Source organism: Alosa pseudoharengus, unplaced genomic scaffold, assembly GCF_046254945.1.
Source record: "Alosa pseudoharengus isolate Yale_2024_CS ecotype anadromous, Long Island Sound unplaced genomic scaffold, YU_APseudo_1.1 YU_APseudo_1.1_scf_14, whole genome shotgun sequence".
Classification (NCBI taxonomy): domain Eukaryota; kingdom Metazoa; phylum Chordata; class Actinopteri; order Clupeiformes; family Clupeidae; genus Alosa; species Alosa pseudoharengus.
Genome location: NW_027468609.1, coordinates 10,266,843 through 10,286,772, shown reverse-complemented (window position 1 = coordinate 10,286,772; position 19,930 = coordinate 10,266,843). Strand labels below are relative to the sequence as shown.

General features: G+C 42.0%; 3 protein-coding genes across 4 annotated transcripts; 2 read left to right on the top strand and 1 right to left on the bottom strand.

Moving 5' to 3' along the window:
* Positions 1–166: 166 nt before the first annotated feature.
* wdr91 (WD repeat domain 91) lies at positions 167–7,848 on the top strand. Its single transcript, XM_076283820.1, has 16 exons — positions 167–199; positions 551–681; positions 776–955; positions 1,185–1,392; positions 1,769–1,851; positions 2,077–2,183; positions 3,173–3,338; positions 3,631–3,786; positions 4,272–4,456; positions 4,573–4,723; positions 4,901–4,995; positions 5,096–5,252; positions 5,947–6,055; positions 6,604–6,716; positions 6,891–7,088; positions 7,324–7,848. Exons 2-16 carry the CDS (start codon positions 559–561, stop codon positions 7,486–7,488), a joined length of 2,196 nt encoding a protein of 731 aa, XP_076139935.1. The 5' UTR covers positions 167–199; positions 551–558; the 3' UTR covers positions 7,489–7,848.
* An 838-nt stretch (positions 7,849–8,686) lies between these two features.
* Positions 8,687–13,895, bottom strand: cunh18orf54 (chromosome unknown C18orf54 homolog). 2 transcript variants are annotated; one of them, XM_076283823.1, is made up of 8 exons: positions 13,836–13,895; positions 11,836–12,145; positions 10,777–11,664; positions 10,282–10,435; positions 10,010–10,085; positions 9,695–9,889; positions 9,543–9,598; positions 8,687–9,425 (listed from the first exon to the last, which is right to left on the bottom strand). In XM_076283823.1, exons 2-8 carry the CDS (start codon positions 12,107–12,109, stop codon positions 9,326–9,328), a joined length of 1,743 nt encoding a protein of 580 aa, XP_076139938.1. In that variant the 5' UTR covers positions 12,110–12,145; positions 13,836–13,895; the 3' UTR covers positions 8,687–9,325. The 2 variants fall into 2 exon arrangements, with proteins under 2 accessions (XP_076139938.1, XP_076139936.1); XM_076283821.1 differs by lacking the exon at positions 13,836–13,895 and adding an exon at positions 12,508–12,835.
* dck (deoxycytidine kinase) lies at positions 13,338–17,991 on the top strand. Its single transcript, XM_076283824.1, has 7 exons — positions 13,338–13,537; positions 13,916–14,031; positions 15,680–15,873; positions 16,027–16,174; positions 16,745–16,860; positions 17,188–17,287; positions 17,559–17,991. Exons 1-7 carry the CDS (start codon positions 13,450–13,452, stop codon positions 17,583–17,585), a joined length of 789 nt encoding a protein of 262 aa, XP_076139939.1. The 5' UTR covers positions 13,338–13,449; the 3' UTR covers positions 17,586–17,991.
* Positions 17,992–19,930: the final 1,939 nt, after the last annotated feature.

Below are 19,930 nucleotides of genomic sequence, written 5' to 3'. Positions count from 1 at the left end.
CCGGTCCTGCGTTTCCACTGTAAAAATTACGTTTCCAGACGATTTAAAAACTACAATGAAACACTTGATAGGCTGTTGTTACTGTTACAAGAGCACTCTCGTCCGGACAGAAAGGGCTCTGCATGTCACGTGACCTTAGTAGTTGATCACATGATGACCAGAGGAAAACAGGAAGTATTTTCACAAGCTGTTTTCGAAGGTAAGTTGAATTTCCCCCTATTTCTGTGTCAAACTCAAAGTCAGAAACACTTCTAGTTGCAAACGTACGTACATGTTGAAAACGTTAATGATTTTTATTAAAGCGTTGTTTGTAACTTTAGGTACGTCACGAGAAATAAAAATCCTGGCAAATTTTGCTAGACCCTTATGTGTGTGAATGATGATTAACGTTAGTAGTAGCCTAGCCCGATCGATTTGATTAATTGTATTGGCTTGCTGTTGACAAAAGTGAACTGGGCAAGGCTTTGCACTTGGTTTGCAGTCTTTCAGAAATCTTATGAAAATATTTCTGTAGCTAATTACCGAGCTTTGTCTGGACCTTTCTGCACAGAGGCCAAAATGGCATCGGCCGTGGAGAGAACAGATGAGCTGGTCAGGGAATACCTTGTATATCGTGGGTTTACGAGCACACTTAAACATCTTGACTCTGAAATAAAATCCGACAAAGAAAAAGGATTCCGTGTAAGTATCAGATGTCAAACATTAAATGCCAAACATCAGATAGGCTACTTATTTGACTGGCAGAACTCAAAGAAAACATGTAATTTCTACCTAGGTTGACAAGATCATTGAGCAGCTGCAGCTCTTCATCCTAAACGGTGACTTGACTGGGCTGAAGGACTACTGGGGCTACCTTGATCGACGTCTCTTTTGTCGTCTAGAGGACGTTTACAGGCCCACTGTCAGCAAACTCAGAACCAGTCTCTTCCGATATTACCTTGTCTGCACTGTTCAGGTGATAGTCTATGCATGCAAACTTCAAAGAAACACAGAACATAACTTCTACAATCTTTTTTTCTCACAGCCTGACTGTGCAACATAGGGCCATGGCCATCACAAATGTAGCCAGATGCATCCCTTTGAAACAGCAGAAATGATAGCTGTAGTGATTTACTAGCCTAAAGCAGTGAGTGAGAAGGATATCTGACACTGACAGTGACCGTGTTCTCTTTCTCCCTCCATAGAATAAGAACCTTGAGAAAACTCAGGAGTTCTTCCAGAAGCAGGCTCAAGAGCTGCAGGGCCAGGCTGAGTGGCGCGAATGGTTCATCCTGCCCTTCATCCCCTCCCCTGAGCAGAATCCCGTCTTCGCCCCTTACTTCTCCCGCCAGTGGGCAGACACATTTCTTGTCTCACTCCACAATTTTCTCAGTGTGCTCTTCCAGTGCATGCATATCCTTGTTAATCCGTCATGAAGGAGTTTCATGGATACACACACTGTTTTTTATTTTTGCAAAGTTTTTATGTTTGTTGGATTATAGTAGTATTACATTTAACTCTAGCTGATGTTGGGCAGCCATTCCCTCTGATGCATGTTGATCACACATCTGTTTAAACAGTCTTGGTACACATTTAACAGCGAATTTGATTCCCCAGTACTTCTCCATAACAAATACCGTGAATCTATGAAGTATTAATAACCATAGCTTTTGTTTGGAGTTGGGGAGTGTGAGCTGCTTTAACAGAAAGTTACAGATGATGATGGGCACACCAAATGGGTGCGACATGTGCGGGTGAAGGTGAATAATCTCTTCCTTAACAGTGCTACCCCTTCCAGTGCTTCTAAGTTTTGATGCAGAGATGCAAAGGATAACCAGTTTCCAAGAAGAGACTGAAACGCTTCGACAAATTGTGAGACACATACCAGATATTCAAAGGCACAATCTAAAATATTACATCATAGTTTTGGTCTCACAGTCTTCACTAGGTGATGGGTGAAATAATTCAAATGAAATCTAAATCTTTTTTTGGAAATGTTACTTTGATTAGCACAAATTCCTCTTGTTTCAAATGTATTAAATAAGTGTGCCTGCTTGAGGAATGTCTTATTTATAATATTTTGCATCCGACCCCTAGTTATTTGCGCTACAAGGAGAATCTCAGCAGAAGAAGAACGAAGACATTGTTCATCACAGGCTTCCGGCCTACGTTCAACACATGGACCGTCTTGGAGACACTGAGCTGTGAGGACTGACTTTGGGCTGGGAGTTTCAAGTATTGGGGAAGGGCTGCTTTTAATTTTGTAATATATGGAAAATGTACTATGACTATTGGTAGCTGTTACAGAAAGAATAGAAACAGAGGTAATATATTTATAATATTGTTACAATACCGATTTTGTAGGCAGTCTTCACAGTGCAAGGACTAATGCTAATAGCCATAAAGGACAAATAAACAATTCAACTGAATTGTTAAGTCCATTGATAAGGTGTGATTTTTTTGGTGTTTGTTTGTTTGTTTGTTTGTTTGTTTGTTTGTTACTCTGTATGTGGCAAATCACCCAGGGTACAAATTCCAGCCAGAGTCAATGATCAGCTATTGGAGCATTACAGTGAGGTTTCTTTCTCCAGTGCTCCAAGCATAGGGGTTGGCCCTCCTGGATAAGTGAACGTGTTGGACTTCCTAATAGGCTGGGCAATGTCATGAGAGAGAGAGAGAGAGAGAGAGAGAGGAAAAGCAAAGCAAAGCAAAGCAAAGCAGAGAGCCCATTGGATTCTTAGCTCTATAATTATAGTTTGAATTAAGTATCTTCAAATACACACTCAAATGTCCATGTCACTCAATTCGAATAGTGAATCAGCCATTATTTGTACACAAGTTCAAATTAAAAGTTTGGCAGGAGCAACTTAAAGTGTCACCCGAATCTACACACTGAAGCAGTCCAGATATGGTGAGACGAGTATGGTGTATTCTCTTTGAGAAAAGTTGTGGACATAACTTAATAAGGGAGAAAGAATTTCACCAGTATACTCCCACCCTTTTGCTCCCACAACAGAGAGTGTGTTCTCAGCATACTTTTTTCAGTTGCCCAGTATCTCAGAAAAGGGGGGGCGGGCGGGGGGATTTAATTTACTAGGGGTGATTTTAGACAAGGGAGTAGTTTGTGTTTGTGTGTGTGTGTGTGTCGAGATAGAAATAATCTGAGTTCAGTGTGTGTTCTGTCTCCACACAGAGACCTGGTGTCCAGCCAGCGTCCAGCCAACCTTACCACCCCCTCGCGCAATTTCTTCTCCACGTTCCTCCCCCAAGGAAAACGGGCACCTGCCAAGACACCTCAAGCTGCTGGGTCCTCGCCAACACAGTCCTCCATGGGGAGAAAGGACACAGCAGCCAATCATGTGAGCCCATATGTTTTCCCGGATACATAAAAGCTCCTGTTGTCGGGGACAGCAGCTTGAGGCACTGAACTTAAGTGTTCCCTCAGGACAACTGAAGTCTGAAAGACTTTTTGTTTTTGTTTGGAAAGAGCCACATGTTCTAGTGGACAGACTTAGGTGTCATTAAAAATGTCCCAATTTCTACTTCATTAACCTAATTAACAAAAGAAAAAAAAAAACCTAAGAAAGGATTCATGCATTTTTAATATTTAAATGGGTTGTTGTGTCTGTTGGCTTGTCTCCTCTTCCCCAGGTGGTGAAATGTAAAGACCCCACCCCAGCCCGGGAGTCTAAGCAGGTGTCTATTACGGGGGTGACGGTCGAGTCATCAACAGGCTCATCCAGACAAAGGAGACAGCAGGATCACGAGAAAGAGAGGAAAGAGCTCTTCTCCAAGCCCATCCAGCAGGTCCATAGAAGCATGTATATATTTATACATACACACACAACCCCATCTCCAAAAAAGTTGGGACGCTGTGTAAAATGTTAATAAAAACAGAATGCTATGATTTCCAAATCATGTAAACCCTATATTTAATCGAGATTACTACGTAGCAATGGTTGAAACAAAAATATAGCTTTTTGGGAAATATATGTTCGTTTTGAATTTGATGCCATGAATTTGAATTCAATTCAAATTGGGACAGGAGCATGTTTACCACTCTGTTGCTTCACCTCTTTGTTTAACAACATTCTGGAAATGTTTGTAAACTAGGAAACCCAGTTACTGGAGTTTTCAGAATTAAATGCTGTCCTATTCTTGCCCATTATAGGATTTCAGCAGCTCAACAGTCTAGGGTCTTGATTGTGTTTTTCATTCCATTTTGCACCCAATGTGATGGGTCTGAACTGCAGGCAGGCCATCTTAGCAAGTGCGTGTGTGTTTCTTCTCAGAATGTTGAAAGAAAAGGAGAGAGCTCTGACTCAGAGCCCCATACAGAGGTGACGAGTGATCCGACAGATTCTCCAACGAATCCGGCGCGAGGGAGTGCGGACATTGGCGGAGGCCTGGAGCAGCCATTTATTAAGCTCAGTCAGGAGGAGTATGGCGAGCATCACTCCTCAATCATGCACTGCAGGTGGGTTTCACTCTTTGGTGGGAGGACGAGATCATTTCATGGTTGCCAGGACCTCATTTATTTTGTGTAATAAATAACAAGTCACGTGTTGGGTTTCTTCCCCTCTCTGTGTGCAGGGTGGATAGCTCGGGGAGAAGAGTGGCGAGTTTGGACGTTGACGGCGTCATTAAAGTCTGGTCCTTCAATCCCATAATGCAGACTAAGGCCACCATCATGTCCAAGTCACCCCTTCTGTCACTGGAATGGGCTACCAAGCCAGACAGATTGGTATTTATATTTTAAATGGTGGTTATACATTGCCCTGGCATTGCAATGTAACTACAAGTGTAACTACACTATGTAGGACAAATAATGGATAATGGATATTTGTTGCACTGTAATCTAACATGGAAAAATTGAGTGGAATTGAACTGTTGCCATTCTGTTTTTTCTTGCAATCCTTAGTTGCTGTTGGGAAGTGGAGTGGGTACAGTACGCCTGTATGACACAGATGCCAAGAAGAACCTGTATGAGATGGCCATCGATGAGGCTCACCCACGGTAAGACTAGCAGTCAGGAAAAGAACAGAAGTGATCAGTAATGAGTCACTTAATTCATCTCCTCTGGTGTCTGACCCATATGTATGTGTGTTCCATCCAGGATCTTGTCACTTGCCTATAGCCCGAGTGGCACGTCGTTTGTGTGTTCAGCTGCAGCTCATGCTCGCACAGGCAGCGTCTCTGAGGCTGTCTCTCGTGTCGCACTTCCTGTCTCCGGAAAGCTCCTCCTCTGGGACACCAAGACCATTAAACAGCAGGTAGATGATGAGGACTGGAGTCTCTGTGGGTTTGCCCAAGGCCCCCCATCACAAGAACACCGTCTTCCTGTGCTGACTCAGGCCAGGGAAAGCACTTTAAAGTTTAGAGCCTAAACAACACTAATCTGCCAGGCAGGAAAGGTATGATTTGGCAGGGGATTTGGCAGACTGTGAGGTTAGGAAGGCCATGATGTATTCATTTTCACATACTGGTTATGGACCCTTTCAACAATAAAAACAAAAACAATGCTTGAAAGTTCTATTTGGGTCCCAATCTACATCCTCTGCATTAAGATAACATATGGAATGTTAAAATGGAAGTCTTGTGGGGCCAACTATGATGCTGATAATGGAACTCTCTTGAAAGGGTCTATATATTTGTAATAATCGTGCGTTCCATTTGTACATGCTGACGGCTTGTGACAACTTGTAACTTGTGAAATTACGTAACTTCCTTGGCGTAAGAACTCGCCGTGAACTGGGGGTCCTTTGACCTGTACAAGATTGCTTCTCGTCAGACGAGTTTAGGGGGGCATGCCGTCGCGTAATTTTGCGTAACTTCCTGTTTTTCGGACAACTTGCTACTTATAAGACGAGCACATTGGACAAATGGATCGCACAATAACTGCACAATCCCTGAATTTTTTTATTTTTTATTTTGTATTATAATGGCATTCTTTCTCTCTATCTTCAGCTTCAGTTTTCTCTGGAACCTGGCCCAGTAGCCATTAACTGCACAGCCTTCAACCATAATGGAAACCTACTGGTCACGGGAGCTGCTGATGGAGTTATTCGGCTTTTTGGTGGGTTGATTCAATTTAATTTTATTCATTGGTGGCCAAGTAGCAAAGCTGCGAAAGTACCCACTGTATTTCTACCTTTTCTTATCTTCTTTCTTCTGCCATGGGAGTCAATGCAGCCGCAACCCATAGAAACTGTTTGGTAAATGGTTGTGAAATTAAGCACACTGATTTGGGACAGTCCCATGATTCTTTTCACCAAGTTTCATATAGTGGCACCAACTGGTGAAAAGTTGGATGTGCATTTACGTGACATAAAACTTGGTTTGAGTGCTTACACCTATTTGTTTGATGTAATAGTATCAAGTTGCCATGGCAACTTTTGCCTGCGGAGCTCCTTGGTCCCTTCATCACTGTTTGCAGTTGTATTTTATGTAGCCCCAGCAACTACTGAAATGGTCTCAAGCCCAGAGCCTGAACCCCCTAGAGCAATCATTAAGCTGAGCTGATTGCCTGAGTTGATTAACTTTGCTGGACATGGACTCTTCTTGTGTGGGTCTCTGACTGTCTCTCTTTCTTTACGTTCTCCATCTCCTCTTGTTCTTCCACAGACATGCAGCGGTATGAGAGTGCAATGAGCTGGAAAGCTCATGACGGAGAGGTGTACAGCGTGGAGTTCAGCTACGATGAGAACACCGTGTTTAGCATTGGAGAGGATGGCAAGGTAAGATTCATTTATGGTCCTTTCACTTTGCTAGATGAAGAACAAGAATGAATGCAGACTAAACATGATCCACATAACACATCAGTGATGGTAGTCTGAATTGACCAAGTGGTGTTTGTGTGTATGTGTTTGTATATGTATGTGACCATGGCAACATGACCATGGCAACTCCAGTTTATCCAGTGGAATATCCACCGCAGTGGAGTGAAGCAGTCGGAGTACTCTCTACCTCAGGATGCTACGGGGCCTTTTGTTCTGTCGGGGTACAGCGGGTACAAACAGGTGCAGGTGCCCCGCGGCCGGCTCTTTGCCTTCGACTCAGAAGGGCAACATGTGCTTACCTGTTCCAGCAATGGAGGTCTCATCTACAGGGTAATTTCCTACCTGGCCATCTTTTATGCATGGAACATTTTGCCCTCAGTGTTGCATTCTTGCTGCCTCATTAAACTTAAATCCAGCCCCACTTCTATCACATTTTCTCAGTTAAGGTGCACAAATGTCTGTTTTATTTCGCTCTCGTGTTGTTTTGCAGTGTCAGACTCTGTAGAGTATGTATGTGATTCTGATTCTTTTTGTTCATTCTTTCCTTCATTCTCTCTCTCTGCAGCTAAATAAGGGGGAGACAGGGCTGGAGAGCGTCCTGCCCCTGGGAGGCCACAAAGCCCCGGTGGTGACGGTGGACTGGTGCTCTGCTGTGGACTGTGGCACCTGCCTCACCGCCTCCATGGATGGCAAGATTAAACTGAGCACTCTCTTGGCTCAAAAGTCCTGATTGGATGACCCGCGTCCGATTACAATCCCTGACTCGTAGTGTTGCGTGCTGGCAGCAGTTGATGATCACAGATGTAGATCACACTCACTGTTGTCTGATCACCAAACTCTCTTAAAAACAGCGTTTTATCAGTACTGTCTACACTGTGCTATCTGCAGTGGCACCAATTATGGTGGTATTCCATACCAGGAAGTATTAAATCAGAAATATAATTGGACCCATCTGAGTTAATTCATTTTGTGCTTATCTTTGCTCCTGGACATAAATATGTCACTGTTGTATAAATATAGCGGAACTGGTTAAAAGTGCAGTTTGTAGGTTTTGTTGTTGAAGAAATACATACTGTGATCCAATTCTAAAGGTTTGAAGATTGGCACTGTGTGTAAATAGTAACTCTGAAATCACTGTCATTTTAGCTGAAACGGCCTTAGTAGATCACCTGCTTAAGGGTACTTTCATTTCCTAAGAACTTAACAGACTTCACAACAGCCCAATTCAGAATGTCCTCTAGTGCATTGGTTCCCAAAGACTGGGTCGCGATCCACAGGTGGGTCGTAGGAGATTTTATTTGGGTCGCCAGCATAGCCTAGTGACAATTTATGTTGTGTAATACCTTATATAGCTTAAGAAAGCTAACAGCTTTCCATTAGGATCTAGTTTGTTAACTACCACAGTCACGAGTTGGGTCGCTATAGTCTGGCATTTTTAAAAAGTGGGTCCCCAGAAAAAAAGTTTGGGAAACACTGCTCTAGTGTCCTCTGTTTAAGGGTACTTTCTTGAATTTCCCCTAGGGATCAATAAAGTCTATCTATCTATATATCCATCTATCTATCTACTTTTAATTCATAAGAACTTCAGAGTTATCACTGACGCACTGCTGCGCGCAATGTAAGCTCTTAGGTGAGATAGAAGTGGGGGTGCCAGAGATGGACCAGCATTTTGACAGCAGCTGAGTAATGACTGAGTCACTGTTCCACCACCTTTTCTCTTTCTCACTCCTTTCATCCCTGCTTTTCCCACTCACTCGTTCACCACACAGCCTGTGGCTTCTCCTGCCCGCTCTCCTTAATTAGCATCAGGATACAGCTAAAGTTCAATGCGACATTTAATTAGATTTCTCAGAGCTAGCAGTCTGATCGATGAGCAGCAGAACAAATTACAATGTTAAAAGAAAAATGAAAAATGTAAAAATCAAATATTTGAAGCAGTGCAACTTTATCCAGACACATATCCAGACATCCTTTATTCAGACATCCTCAATTAGTGTAGCTGAAATTAAATAGAATTGCTCTTGTAATGGGAGATACATTTTACTGTTTCAGCCGAGCTGTATGGCAGCTTTGAATTAAAAAAATGATCCAATAAAAGCAGAAAAGGCCTCTAAAAACCCATAAATCCATAGAACAAAAAAACAGGATTCTTTGTGCAATGCTTTAGCAGGTACATAACATTTCCAGAATGTAACATTGTAGCACATAATTGTTACTTAAATGTGAAAGTGTTGTTTGATGTATAATCATTAACAGCAGCTTAGTGTAAATGCCATGCACTATTTATACTTCATGTCAAAATTCCTTCAGGATTTATTACCAAAGAATTCTGAACATTTACATGTTGTTGATCCCATTGTCAAAACATCTGTTGTTTCTGTATTTCTATAGTGTAAATCTTCAGAGCATTTAGGACCTTTTGAAAACTGGCTTCATTTCATATTTGGTAACAGCACAGCAGGGTTATTGTCTTTGTGAGGATTCTTTCAACAGTACGATGTATAGGTGATTACAGTCAAACAGGTGTAGTGCACTTCTAGGGGTTCCAGGGTAAACATGTGTACCTGTCATGTAACATGACTGTTTCTGGATGCCTGCTGTCCTTTCTCTTTCTTCTCCTTGATGTCGTCTACCAAGTTTTTCAGTCGTCCCAGGTGATGCAGTGCCCTGTGCAGTTAACAGCACCACAATTGCAGACCATTTTAAGACAGTTATTATTGACTGCGTCCTTGAAAGGCTCTATTCAGAAAAAAGTAATAGTTATTTAAATGTAAAAATACCCACCTTTGTAGTGACTCGCCACCAGGTACAATTCCGTAATCCTCCACCGAGTTAGGAACCTTGGGCAAAATCAAAAAAGGCATAAGCTAGCTCACAGACACTTATTCAACTGAAAAAAACAAAACAAAACACATGGTTGACCCCTGGGCCCTGACCTCTTCTGTTAGGGCTGGGTGCTCCTGTAAAAGCAGGGTCTGTCTATCAGCACCCACGTCATCCTCTGCAACCGGGTGGTTGTCCTGGGCAACCTTATGCTCCACTGCTTGTAGGCTGAAAAGCATCTGTTTGAGGGCCTCCACTGGACCAGGATGCTTCCTGCTGCTGTAACCGGATGAGCTTGAGCAGAAGGTCTGGGGAGCACAGACAATGGGGTGAACAGGTAAGGCAATAACCCTGTGTGTTTATGAATGAAAAGAAGCTTACTTAAAATATTTGTTTAAAAGGGAGTGACTGCCCATGAAAACTCAAACCTCTTCTCTGATGGTAGCCTGGCCCTCTTCAGACTTCTGTGGAGTGTCACTGACCCCTACTGGCACAGGAGATTTACTGCAGGGAAAACAAAAATTAACCTTACATTGAACTTGATTGTCAAATTACAAGGTAACAGGATTGCTGTTGTAAAATAGGGGTGGCTCTTTCCCTGCTTTTGTCTGATAACACTGTATTACATATTTGATTTTCCCTTCAGATTCTTTATAATCGATTATCAAAGACTACACATTGGAAGAAGTTTCTCACTAACAATGTAACAGGTGGATTATCCCAAGAACGATCTGCTTCCAAGACTTCTTCTGTGCCTCCTGGACTGCTTTGCTTCTGCGACTGGTTGCTGATCCCCAATGAGGGGGAGTTCAGAGCGTTCTCTGCCCTCAGGATCAAAGACTCAATCTTGTCATCTACAAATACAAGGAGAACCATCTTGTTAATATCCTACAGAAACAGCATTGCAACAGTGAACCAGGTAAAATCATTTCACAGTTGGTTGGTGTACTAATGTGTTCATTGTCATCTGCTTTGAAATGGTATAGAATAATATGTGCTGAAAACCAGTGCAAACTCTAACATATGATGCTGCCATGTCATAGTTTACAGACCAAACTCAATTGTATGTTTATAGTTTAGTAAGTTTAAATTCATAATTTGCATGCCTAGACGAAAAAGACTGACGCAGATATAAACAAAACATAAGTCCACACACAATAACCTTGGTTAAGTAAATAACTTTTGGTCTTCTGACCTCTAAATGGCTGGCTGTTGTCATGTCTCTGATTCTCCTCTTCCAAGGTTAGTTGCTCAGCAAACTGCAGCCTGAGCTCCCTCACAGATAAGTGATTGGCCTGATTCTGCAAGAGGGATGTTGTCTGGGTTCTGTGCATTGTCTCCGCACAGAACATGAGGCTCTCATGACCAGGCAAGTCTTTCTGTTTCTTCTTGTTTTTTTCTTGATATGACTCCTCCAGTTCTCCTAGCCAGGAAGGAACAGATGGATGATAGGGCTGTGTACTATTGCTGGGCTCTGCCGGAGGGTCACACTCTTGAAGCCACGCAGGATACTTAAGCTCAGGAACGCTGGTGATTCCTGAGAAGTCCATCTCTGACCTCTGACTGGTCATCCAACGTGGATAATGGTGGACCAGAGGAGTGCCTTCCGGAACCTCTAGTGTATTATCCAAGTGTACAGGATTACTGCCTGGCTGCATGTTCCCTGGCAGAAGGCCTTCTATACTCCCAGATCTCTTTGCTGCCTCTACCCTGAGTGACCTTTCTCCTGATGGCTTTTTAGCGGCATTCGTAGTGCTACTCAGCTTGGGTCTGACCGAGGACCAATGACAATAGCTTTGTTTAAGAGGGTTGCGTCCATGCTTGGGTTTGGAATGGGACTTGTGGCTTGCCGTGGTTGTAGGCTGGATCCTCAACTGAGTTAGAGAACAGGAGCTGTGCCCTGGTAGCTGCATCCCAGACTGGGAGAGGAAAGCGGAGGTGCGGGTGACCGGCAGAGAGCCATCACAGGGCAGCACCAGTAGGTCGTCTGTGCTAAGGCTCAGGCGATCTGGACCTTGGCGTCGAGCCCCAACAGGCAAACGGAGGAAATTCAACTCTCTGTCAGTCAGGCTTTCCTTCAGTACTGGAGAAAACATAATAAATACAGGATGTAATTGTGATCATGCAATCAGTGCACCTTTTACACAGCAGTTTCCAAAAACACTGCATCTTTACTTCAGAAAAACTACAGTGCACCACACATTTTGTTTTAAAGCCCTGATTCAAATACAGTTGTGGTACAGCTCAAGCTTACCATCTTTGTTTCTGAACCCAGAATTGGGCAGATGAGAGGTAACTGGGGTCTTTGGAATCTTCAGTTGTCCTGTAGATTGCCCGAAAGTCAACTGGCTCCTCTGGAAGTCAGCAATATAGGCATCCAGAGCTTCTGAAGCAGACTCATAGGTTTTGTCTTTATACCAGATGTTTTGTGTGGTTTCAGGATGCAGTGTGCTCCTGATGTGTCCAGAACTAGCTAGTAAGGATGTGACAGTAGACTCAGGGGACAGGAAACCATCAGCAGTAGTCATTCTGTCACTCACTGATTCACTTCAGGTTATGGTTTCCTGGGAAATAAGCCAAAGTAACTTGTTCAATGTTCAACTAAGGGAGATGAATGGAAGTATGCAGAGCAGCATTTTGGTTGATGAAAATGTCAGATCACTTTTATACTGTAAATTAAAGACATGATATAACCGTGTGTGGTAGATGTCAAAAACGTTAACGTTACTTTAACCAGATAATGTCTAATGTCAATAAGACGTACTCTGCTTTAACGTTAACGTTAGCCTTGTCTCTGAAATTGTTTACATTAGCTGCGTTAGCTAAATCTAAAGTAACGAGAATCCACATACTCTTATTCTTATTACAAGTGTATAAACTCTTACTCTTATTACAAGTTTACTTCGGCTTCAGGTAGTTGACTCACCAAGTGAAAATGTTTTGTTACTCAATAACGTTAGCATTGTCAAGCAGGAAACAGTCAACAGGTTGGTTTTTATTCCACTAAGGTTAGTTGGCTAGCCAATGAAGCTAGATTGTGATTCCTCAAACCGATCTCCATATTGGCAGTTGACGGTGGTGTCTACTCTACAAAGGATGAGATTTAACACAAAAGCGTAACGTTATTGTATTGCTGTCTCACTGAATCCTAACTTGCAAACTATTTTGCCCACAACTATCCCAGTGGGCTAACGCTACTAGGTTAGCACCCGCCCTCTGTTAAGAAAACCCCGCTTCACACACAACCAATCACAGGATGTTAGAAAAACGACTCTTCCTAACTGTATCCAATCAATGCACCTTTGTTAAGGGGTTATGGAACCAAATAGATCTAATAAAAAAGCAGCATGTGAAGACATCGTTTATTCCTTCGCAGCAACAGCAAGTGTTTTTTTTTTTTTTTTTTTAACCATTATCGTTTTTAGAACATGGAACAAAATCTATGGCCAAAAAGAAAGTTTAGAAAAGGGACACCCAGACCATTGACTGGCATCATAGACTGTATACAGTCTATGACTGGCATACCAGAGAATATCTAATAAGGGACGGGCGTCATCAACCATGTCCTGGTAAAACTGCAGGGCAACCCATCATCAATTTATTTTACAACGTAAGACCTTAAATAAACAGGTCACATTGGCTCGGTCTTCCAATCTATAAAATGTGTTTTAAAAATCTTGACTCTTCCCACCCGGCTCCTTTAACGATGGGCGGTGCCTACATATTCTGTACAGTCGTGTACAGTCGGGGGAAAGTAGCGCCAAATTTCTAATCTTCCTGTGTCTGTGTACAGTGTTGGTAGCACTGAGGGTTGCCTTTTGTGGTTCTTTACGTCAAAAACCATTTAAAATACATTAAAAGGATAATTATGTCGCGAACACCGAAAAGAACATACCCCAGCTCCGACGATAGCTTCGAGAGAAGAATTAAGCGGATTTCCATTGAGGGAAATATTGGTGAGTAGCCTACCAGCACCTTGTGTTGGCTGTTTTGTTTGACGGACCCGGACTCTATGTGTGTGCTTATTATATGTCATTTCAATTGCACATAAGGCAGAACCTGACAGTGCATGCTCAGACCATAGACTGTATAGAACAGTCTATGGCTCAGACACCTAAACATACATGGCTTGTTTGTTTGGCCCACACACGATGTAATTCTGGCAGCTGTTTTGGAAGTAAGCCTAGCTTGCGTTTTTATTAAGGCGCCGAAATTGTTCGTTCACAAACATCTAATACGATTTGTAATACTTACAAACAGCTCAGCCTCAGTGCAGTATTATTTTGTGCGTTTGATAACCCCGCAATTTTACCCGGTACTTCCTGTTTTTAAAGCCGCTGGCAAGTCTACCTTTGTGCGCCTTTTGGATGACCGAAATGGGGACTGGGAAGTCGTGCCAGAGCCCATCGCAAGGTGGTGCAATGTACAAACCAACCAAAACGATTTTGAGGTAAGAGGAACATCTTGTCTTGTCTTCTTAACCTGGTAATTTGTCTGTGGTTGACCAAGACTTTATTGAACCAATAAGAGTTTAAGAGAGGGTTCTATTCTTTTTTTTTTGTATAGCATTAAATAGTAAGAGAATTGGCCGTTTGTGCCTCGCAGCTGTGTTAATGACAGCTGCCTGCCCATACGTCATTAGATCCCCCACGAGGATTATGCTGCATGGTAGCCTAGTGTAGTGAACAGCTGAATGCATTGGGTCACACCCAGCCAGGCCTAATATACCCCGCCAAAACTACAGAGCTATAAATTGCTTCACTCAAAACCACTTGACTTTCAAAACCCTAACTGAAAATGGGTGTAGGCTACACGTGCACACACACCTTTTTTGTAAATAATTAACAGCCTAGCAACTGTCTTCACATGTTCAGACCTAAACGTCTGCAGCTGAAGAACTGGTCTGAAATGTTCTCAGAACTAACGTGCACAGTATTGCACAGTCCAACACTGTCTGTCATGTCCTACACATCTTTCCAAACTCTCATTTTTTCCAACCTAAGAACACCTGCAGTGGGGCTTGTAGAAGAGTAACACTAACTACCTTAACTACCTAAACACAGGGTGGTTCACTACCATTTGTGTGGTACATTTTATGTGGTATTAGAAATATTGTTCTTTTATTCATTTTATTTAATTTTAAGGTAGTTCTGTTGTTCTTGCACAGTTCTGGGAAAAAAGTGAAAGTGGTAGTTAACTTAAGTGATTAAAGCATTTGTCATCAGTTATATTCTGATCTTAAAGACTATATTTGGACGTAAAATGCACCACTGCGCTTTGAAACCCATTATTTTCAATGTGTGCCGCAAGAATGGTTTGGCGCTGCGCTGTACGAAGCGCAGCACAAGCTCCAGCTCGCTGCTCAGTTCGCTCTTGCTCACACCCTTGACATAGGCACACAATGACTAGGCAACTACTATGTTGTGCTGAACCCAGCGTCAAGCACACCACATACCACTTCCTGTCTGAAAGCCCCATGTTTTTCAACGCCTCATGTAGTCTTTTCACTAGAGGGCATCATAATCTCACAAGCCTGCTGTTTTGGTAAAAAGACTGCATTTCTTCTGTGAGGAGTAACGATACTGTCACTGTTACTCATCCACAGCATTGAGTGTCCACTCATCTAGCATACTAATACAGTTTTTCATTAGGATTGCTATGGACCCTTTCAACAAGGTAAACAAAAACAATGCTTGAACATTCTATTTGGGCCCCAATCTACTTCCTCTGCATAAGATAACATATGGAATGTTAAAAAGGAAGTCTTGTGGGGCCAATTATGATGCTGATAATGAAAATTCCATGAAAGGGTCTATAAGGCAAAAGTCTCACCGTGAAGTTGTGCCTGCAGCATGTTCTATCATGTCTAAGTCAAGTCAAGTCAGTTTTACTTTTATAGCGCATTTTACATGCACAGTGCAACACAAAGCGCTCCACATACAAGACACATAACAAAAAGACAAAAGATGCCGGACGGATTGGCGTAAGTGTTAATAGTTCATCAGTTGTTTTTCACTGAACTGCACTCAGAACCTTTTGCCACTATCTAGAATATGCCCCTGTGCAAGTGTTTAAACCTTGACTTCCTGTTCTCTCAGGAGCTGACCACTTCTCAGAAGAGTGGAGGAAACGTTCTCCAGATGATGTATGAGAAGCCCGAACGCTGGGCCTACACCTTCCAGAGCTATGCTTGCATGAGCCGGATCCGGTCCCAGATGAAGTCCACCAACGGGAAGCTGAAAGAGGCGGAGAACCCTGTGCAATTCTTTGAGCGTTCTGTCTACAGTGACCGGTAAGGGCCATCATAGTTGTTAATAAGTCATGTTATTTCATTTCTTAAACTTCTCTGTGTACCAAGATAATGTTCTTGCTTTATGTGCTCTTGTTGCAGCAATGTCTGCTGCAATTATTAAATTTAAATCTTTCCGTGTTTGTTTGTTCTCAGGTACATTTTTGCTGCTAACCTGTATGAAAGCGAGTGTGTCAATGAGACAGAGTGGGCCATATACCAGGACTGGCATGGCTGGCTGCACCGACAGTTTGGCAAACACATTGAACTCGATGGCATCATCTACCTGCGGGCCAAGCCTGAGGTCTGAAACTGGAATTTGCACACAGCTATCAGCAATAACGGCTGGGAATCACAAAATAACTCGCACATCGATACTGTTACGATACTTTGCCTCACGATAATGATAATATCACAATATTTGTGTAAATGAAGAAGGAGAAGAAGAAAGACTGGAGTTATGTATTTCATAACGGAATTAAAACAGTCTACAAAGTGCATAGAGGTTTAGCTTAGTGCCTCTTAAAAATATTAAAAATAATGTGACAGTGTATAGAGGATTACTCTCATTTGACCTCAAAGATACATGAAGTAGTGATTCTGGGAAGTCAGTTTAGAATATGAATTGTATAACTTATTATTTTTGTAAAAATATTGATATTTTGGGGCCAGTGTATCTATAACGTATCGCAAAAAGAAGTTATGAATATAGTGCTGTTTCAGTATTTTGTCCCACCCCTAGTCAGCAAGGGCATACTGCAGTCAGTGTCATCTGACCAAACTAGAATATCTCTCTAATACATATTATACTTTGATGAACAACCTGCACAAATATGTAAACAGAAAATGCCTGTTGTCTTGTGTATTTGTTTAGATGTGCATGGAGCGGCTGCACCTGAGGGGGCGAGAGGAGGAGCAGTGTATTCCACTGGAGTACTTGGAGAAGCTACACTTCAAACATGAGAGCTGGCTCCAACATCGGAACCTCAGGTGAGACCTACTTGCTAACAGTATCACTCTGGTACTTATGTGTTTTCCTCTTGATGCTTGAGAGCAAGTTTGGGACAGCTTTGTGACACACAGACTTGAGAATGCTTACTGGACTTTGGGAAACAATTTCAGTTTTGTTAAATAATTTCAAGCAGTGTTTGAACTAGATTTAACTCTCTTTTTCAGTAAGCATATATTATCATGCTTCATCCAGACATTACCTTACTAAACAGTGTGCAAGACCACTTCACCCTCCACAAAAGAAATATTTCATAAGATACATAAAACCAAAATACTAATCCTTCCAACGGTATCATTGTCTCTTAGCATGGAGTTTGAGTATCTGAGTGAAATCCCTATACTTACTCTGGACGTGAATGAAGATTTTAAAGGAAACAAGGAAAAATGCTCCAATATGATTGAAAAGGTTTGACCACTATTTTTTTGGTTGTCCTATCAAAATCTATATTTAAATTGTAATTGTAATTTGTGTCTTGTAATCATTTTATTACAAATGCTTCACTAATGAGGCCTGAGTTATGTAGTAATTTCTTTGATGGTAGTGAATAGAATGAAGTCACTGCTTACAAAGCAATATCTAACACATTAGTTTAAATCGTTTTGCTTTGTATACTGACCTAAATCTTTACACTACTTATGTATCCTGTATATAATGTGTCTTAATGGGTTTTTTCCAGGTTGAAGAATTCCTGAGCACTTTGTGAAGGATTGTTCTGTATGTGTTTGATCATGCCTGTTGATGTGCATGTATGTAAAAAATTGCCAGAGATCCTCTTGTTTGAAGATGCACCATGACAGCTCCAGTTCGTATGCACTTAATAATATATACAATTATTGACTTTATGACAAACATTTTTAAAAGGATTCCATACTACATGGGCATTCATCATCCCAGCTTGTTTTCCATTACACCTCCGTCTGTTAACTTTGTTTTCCCATTTGTGTGTGCTTTTACCCTGGTATTTATGTTTAATGCATCCCTGGATGTGGGTAATGCTTGTACATTTAGTATGCATTTTGTGTTGTATCCTGTTTTTTTGTAATGAACTAATTAAATTAAAGGAACCGTATGTAAGAAATGTATTTCAATAAATCATAAAATGGCCCTGATATGTCGCTAGACATTAGGAAATCATGTTCATTTCAACAGTAGTCCGGCCAGGATATTGTCATTTAAAAAGTGAAGTTGCAGCCCTCAACTGATGTCATGTTGTGTTTTGGCCTAATGCGCCACCCACCACCTATCTACTAATCATGAAGTCAGTAGTGTTTCGGCATCCGGGTTGCCAGTTCTGCCAGTCAGAGGGGAGGGGGAGGGGATACACCGCTCTACAGTAATTTGAAAGTGATTGTAGTACCAGTTCTGGCCACAATCTTACATATGGTTCCTTTAAGTAAAGGTTTGAGAAATCAAACAAAATGACAGACAGATGTTGATGTGGTTTTGTTGCAGATCTCTAGTACAGGTTGCAGGCATGGCAGAATTTCTGATGTATGCAGTGCAGCTCATGGGAGTTTAAAGGGTGGTAACTGAACATGCATGTCCTTATGTAGCCTAGATCTATACTTATTGGCATTTCATTAAAGGAACACGCCACCCAATGTCAGTAGTAATATATGTTCTTACCTTAACTTTCACGACTTGAGTCATACCTCTCCCGTGTCGGTACGTGCACTCAAACGCTCTGGTGCGTGGCGCGAATGTGTTAGCATGTTGCTATGCTAACTACTGTCAGTGACGCGAGGGAACTAGTCAGAAGTTATTATGGAAGTGCGGTGTAAGTTTAAATTAATTTGTGGGTAGTGCTGGTGTCATTCATTTATTTTACATGTCTTACAACATAAATACATGCATTCACAGTCTAGTGAAGTCAGATATGAGCATACAAAGACGCTTAGAACTCATGTTAAGCTGATGGTAGCGCACTAAATGCGAATGCGCGATTTGATGCGGGCAAAAGTATTGACTGTTACTAACGAAGGTATTATAGCAATATTATAAATGTGGCGACGGAATAGCCTAGAACTTGGGTAGGCCTAGCGTTTGGTACAGAGCCATATAGATAGGCTCTGGTTTAGTAGCCTATGCAATTGCGGTGATGGCCAAAACTAATGTGAATCGCGGACTATCCTACAACCAAAGAAAGTAAAGGAGATTATTTGTACCTGCGTAAACTGTAAAAATGAAGTTTATTAGATTTACAGTTGACAGTTAACCATCAGTCCACACAAACAATTCTGGTTTCCTTGCACTAGCCATTTTCGCCGTAGCCTATTCTGTCTGTTTGTATAGCCTACAGCGCACAAGCTTTGGTCAATTTCTGTAAAGAAACAGTGCCACCTATAGGCCTGGGATATGAAGTAACGTGTTGAGTCGTGTTGAGATGGATCCGTTTGGACGCAAATATTCTTGATACAGGGAAGACGGAGGGAAAAAAGATCGGTTTGGTACGTGTGGACTAGGCCAGAGAACTTATGGTTAATTAATAATGGTTAATTAGTTCACTTTGCCCTGAAGAAGACCATGTTGGCTCAATATTTTTAAATGACCTAAGCCAGATTCAATTAGGCTTTTTAAAGAATTCCTTCTCCTTTTTTATATATTTGAGTGCCTGGGACCTGCTATTGCTTTATTGGATTTTCCCTACCCCAAGAGCACCGCTTGAGGACTTGATAACTTCACCTGAGCGCCTGGTTGAACCTCTTGCAACTTATGGTTAATTGTTACCAAACTTGAGATGTTTATTTGCCCTCCCCTTGATTATCAGAGACTGATCCAATTCCTCTATGATACCAGAGAAGGGCCTTCCATAATATTTTATTTAAAACATATAGGGATTGTCAAAGTCCCCCCCCCCGTCATCTACTTCCTGAAATTTTGGTCAACGATACCCGGGGCACCGAAACACCGGGGCACATGAAATTTGGTGGGTATGTAGCCCCACTAGACTTTTACGGAAAAATTTTGTTTGGTCCCCGGGGGCCACTCCCCCTCCGCGCTGGGCCCCCCGTAACCCAAAAAATGCAGATTTTCCTAAATAACTACCTG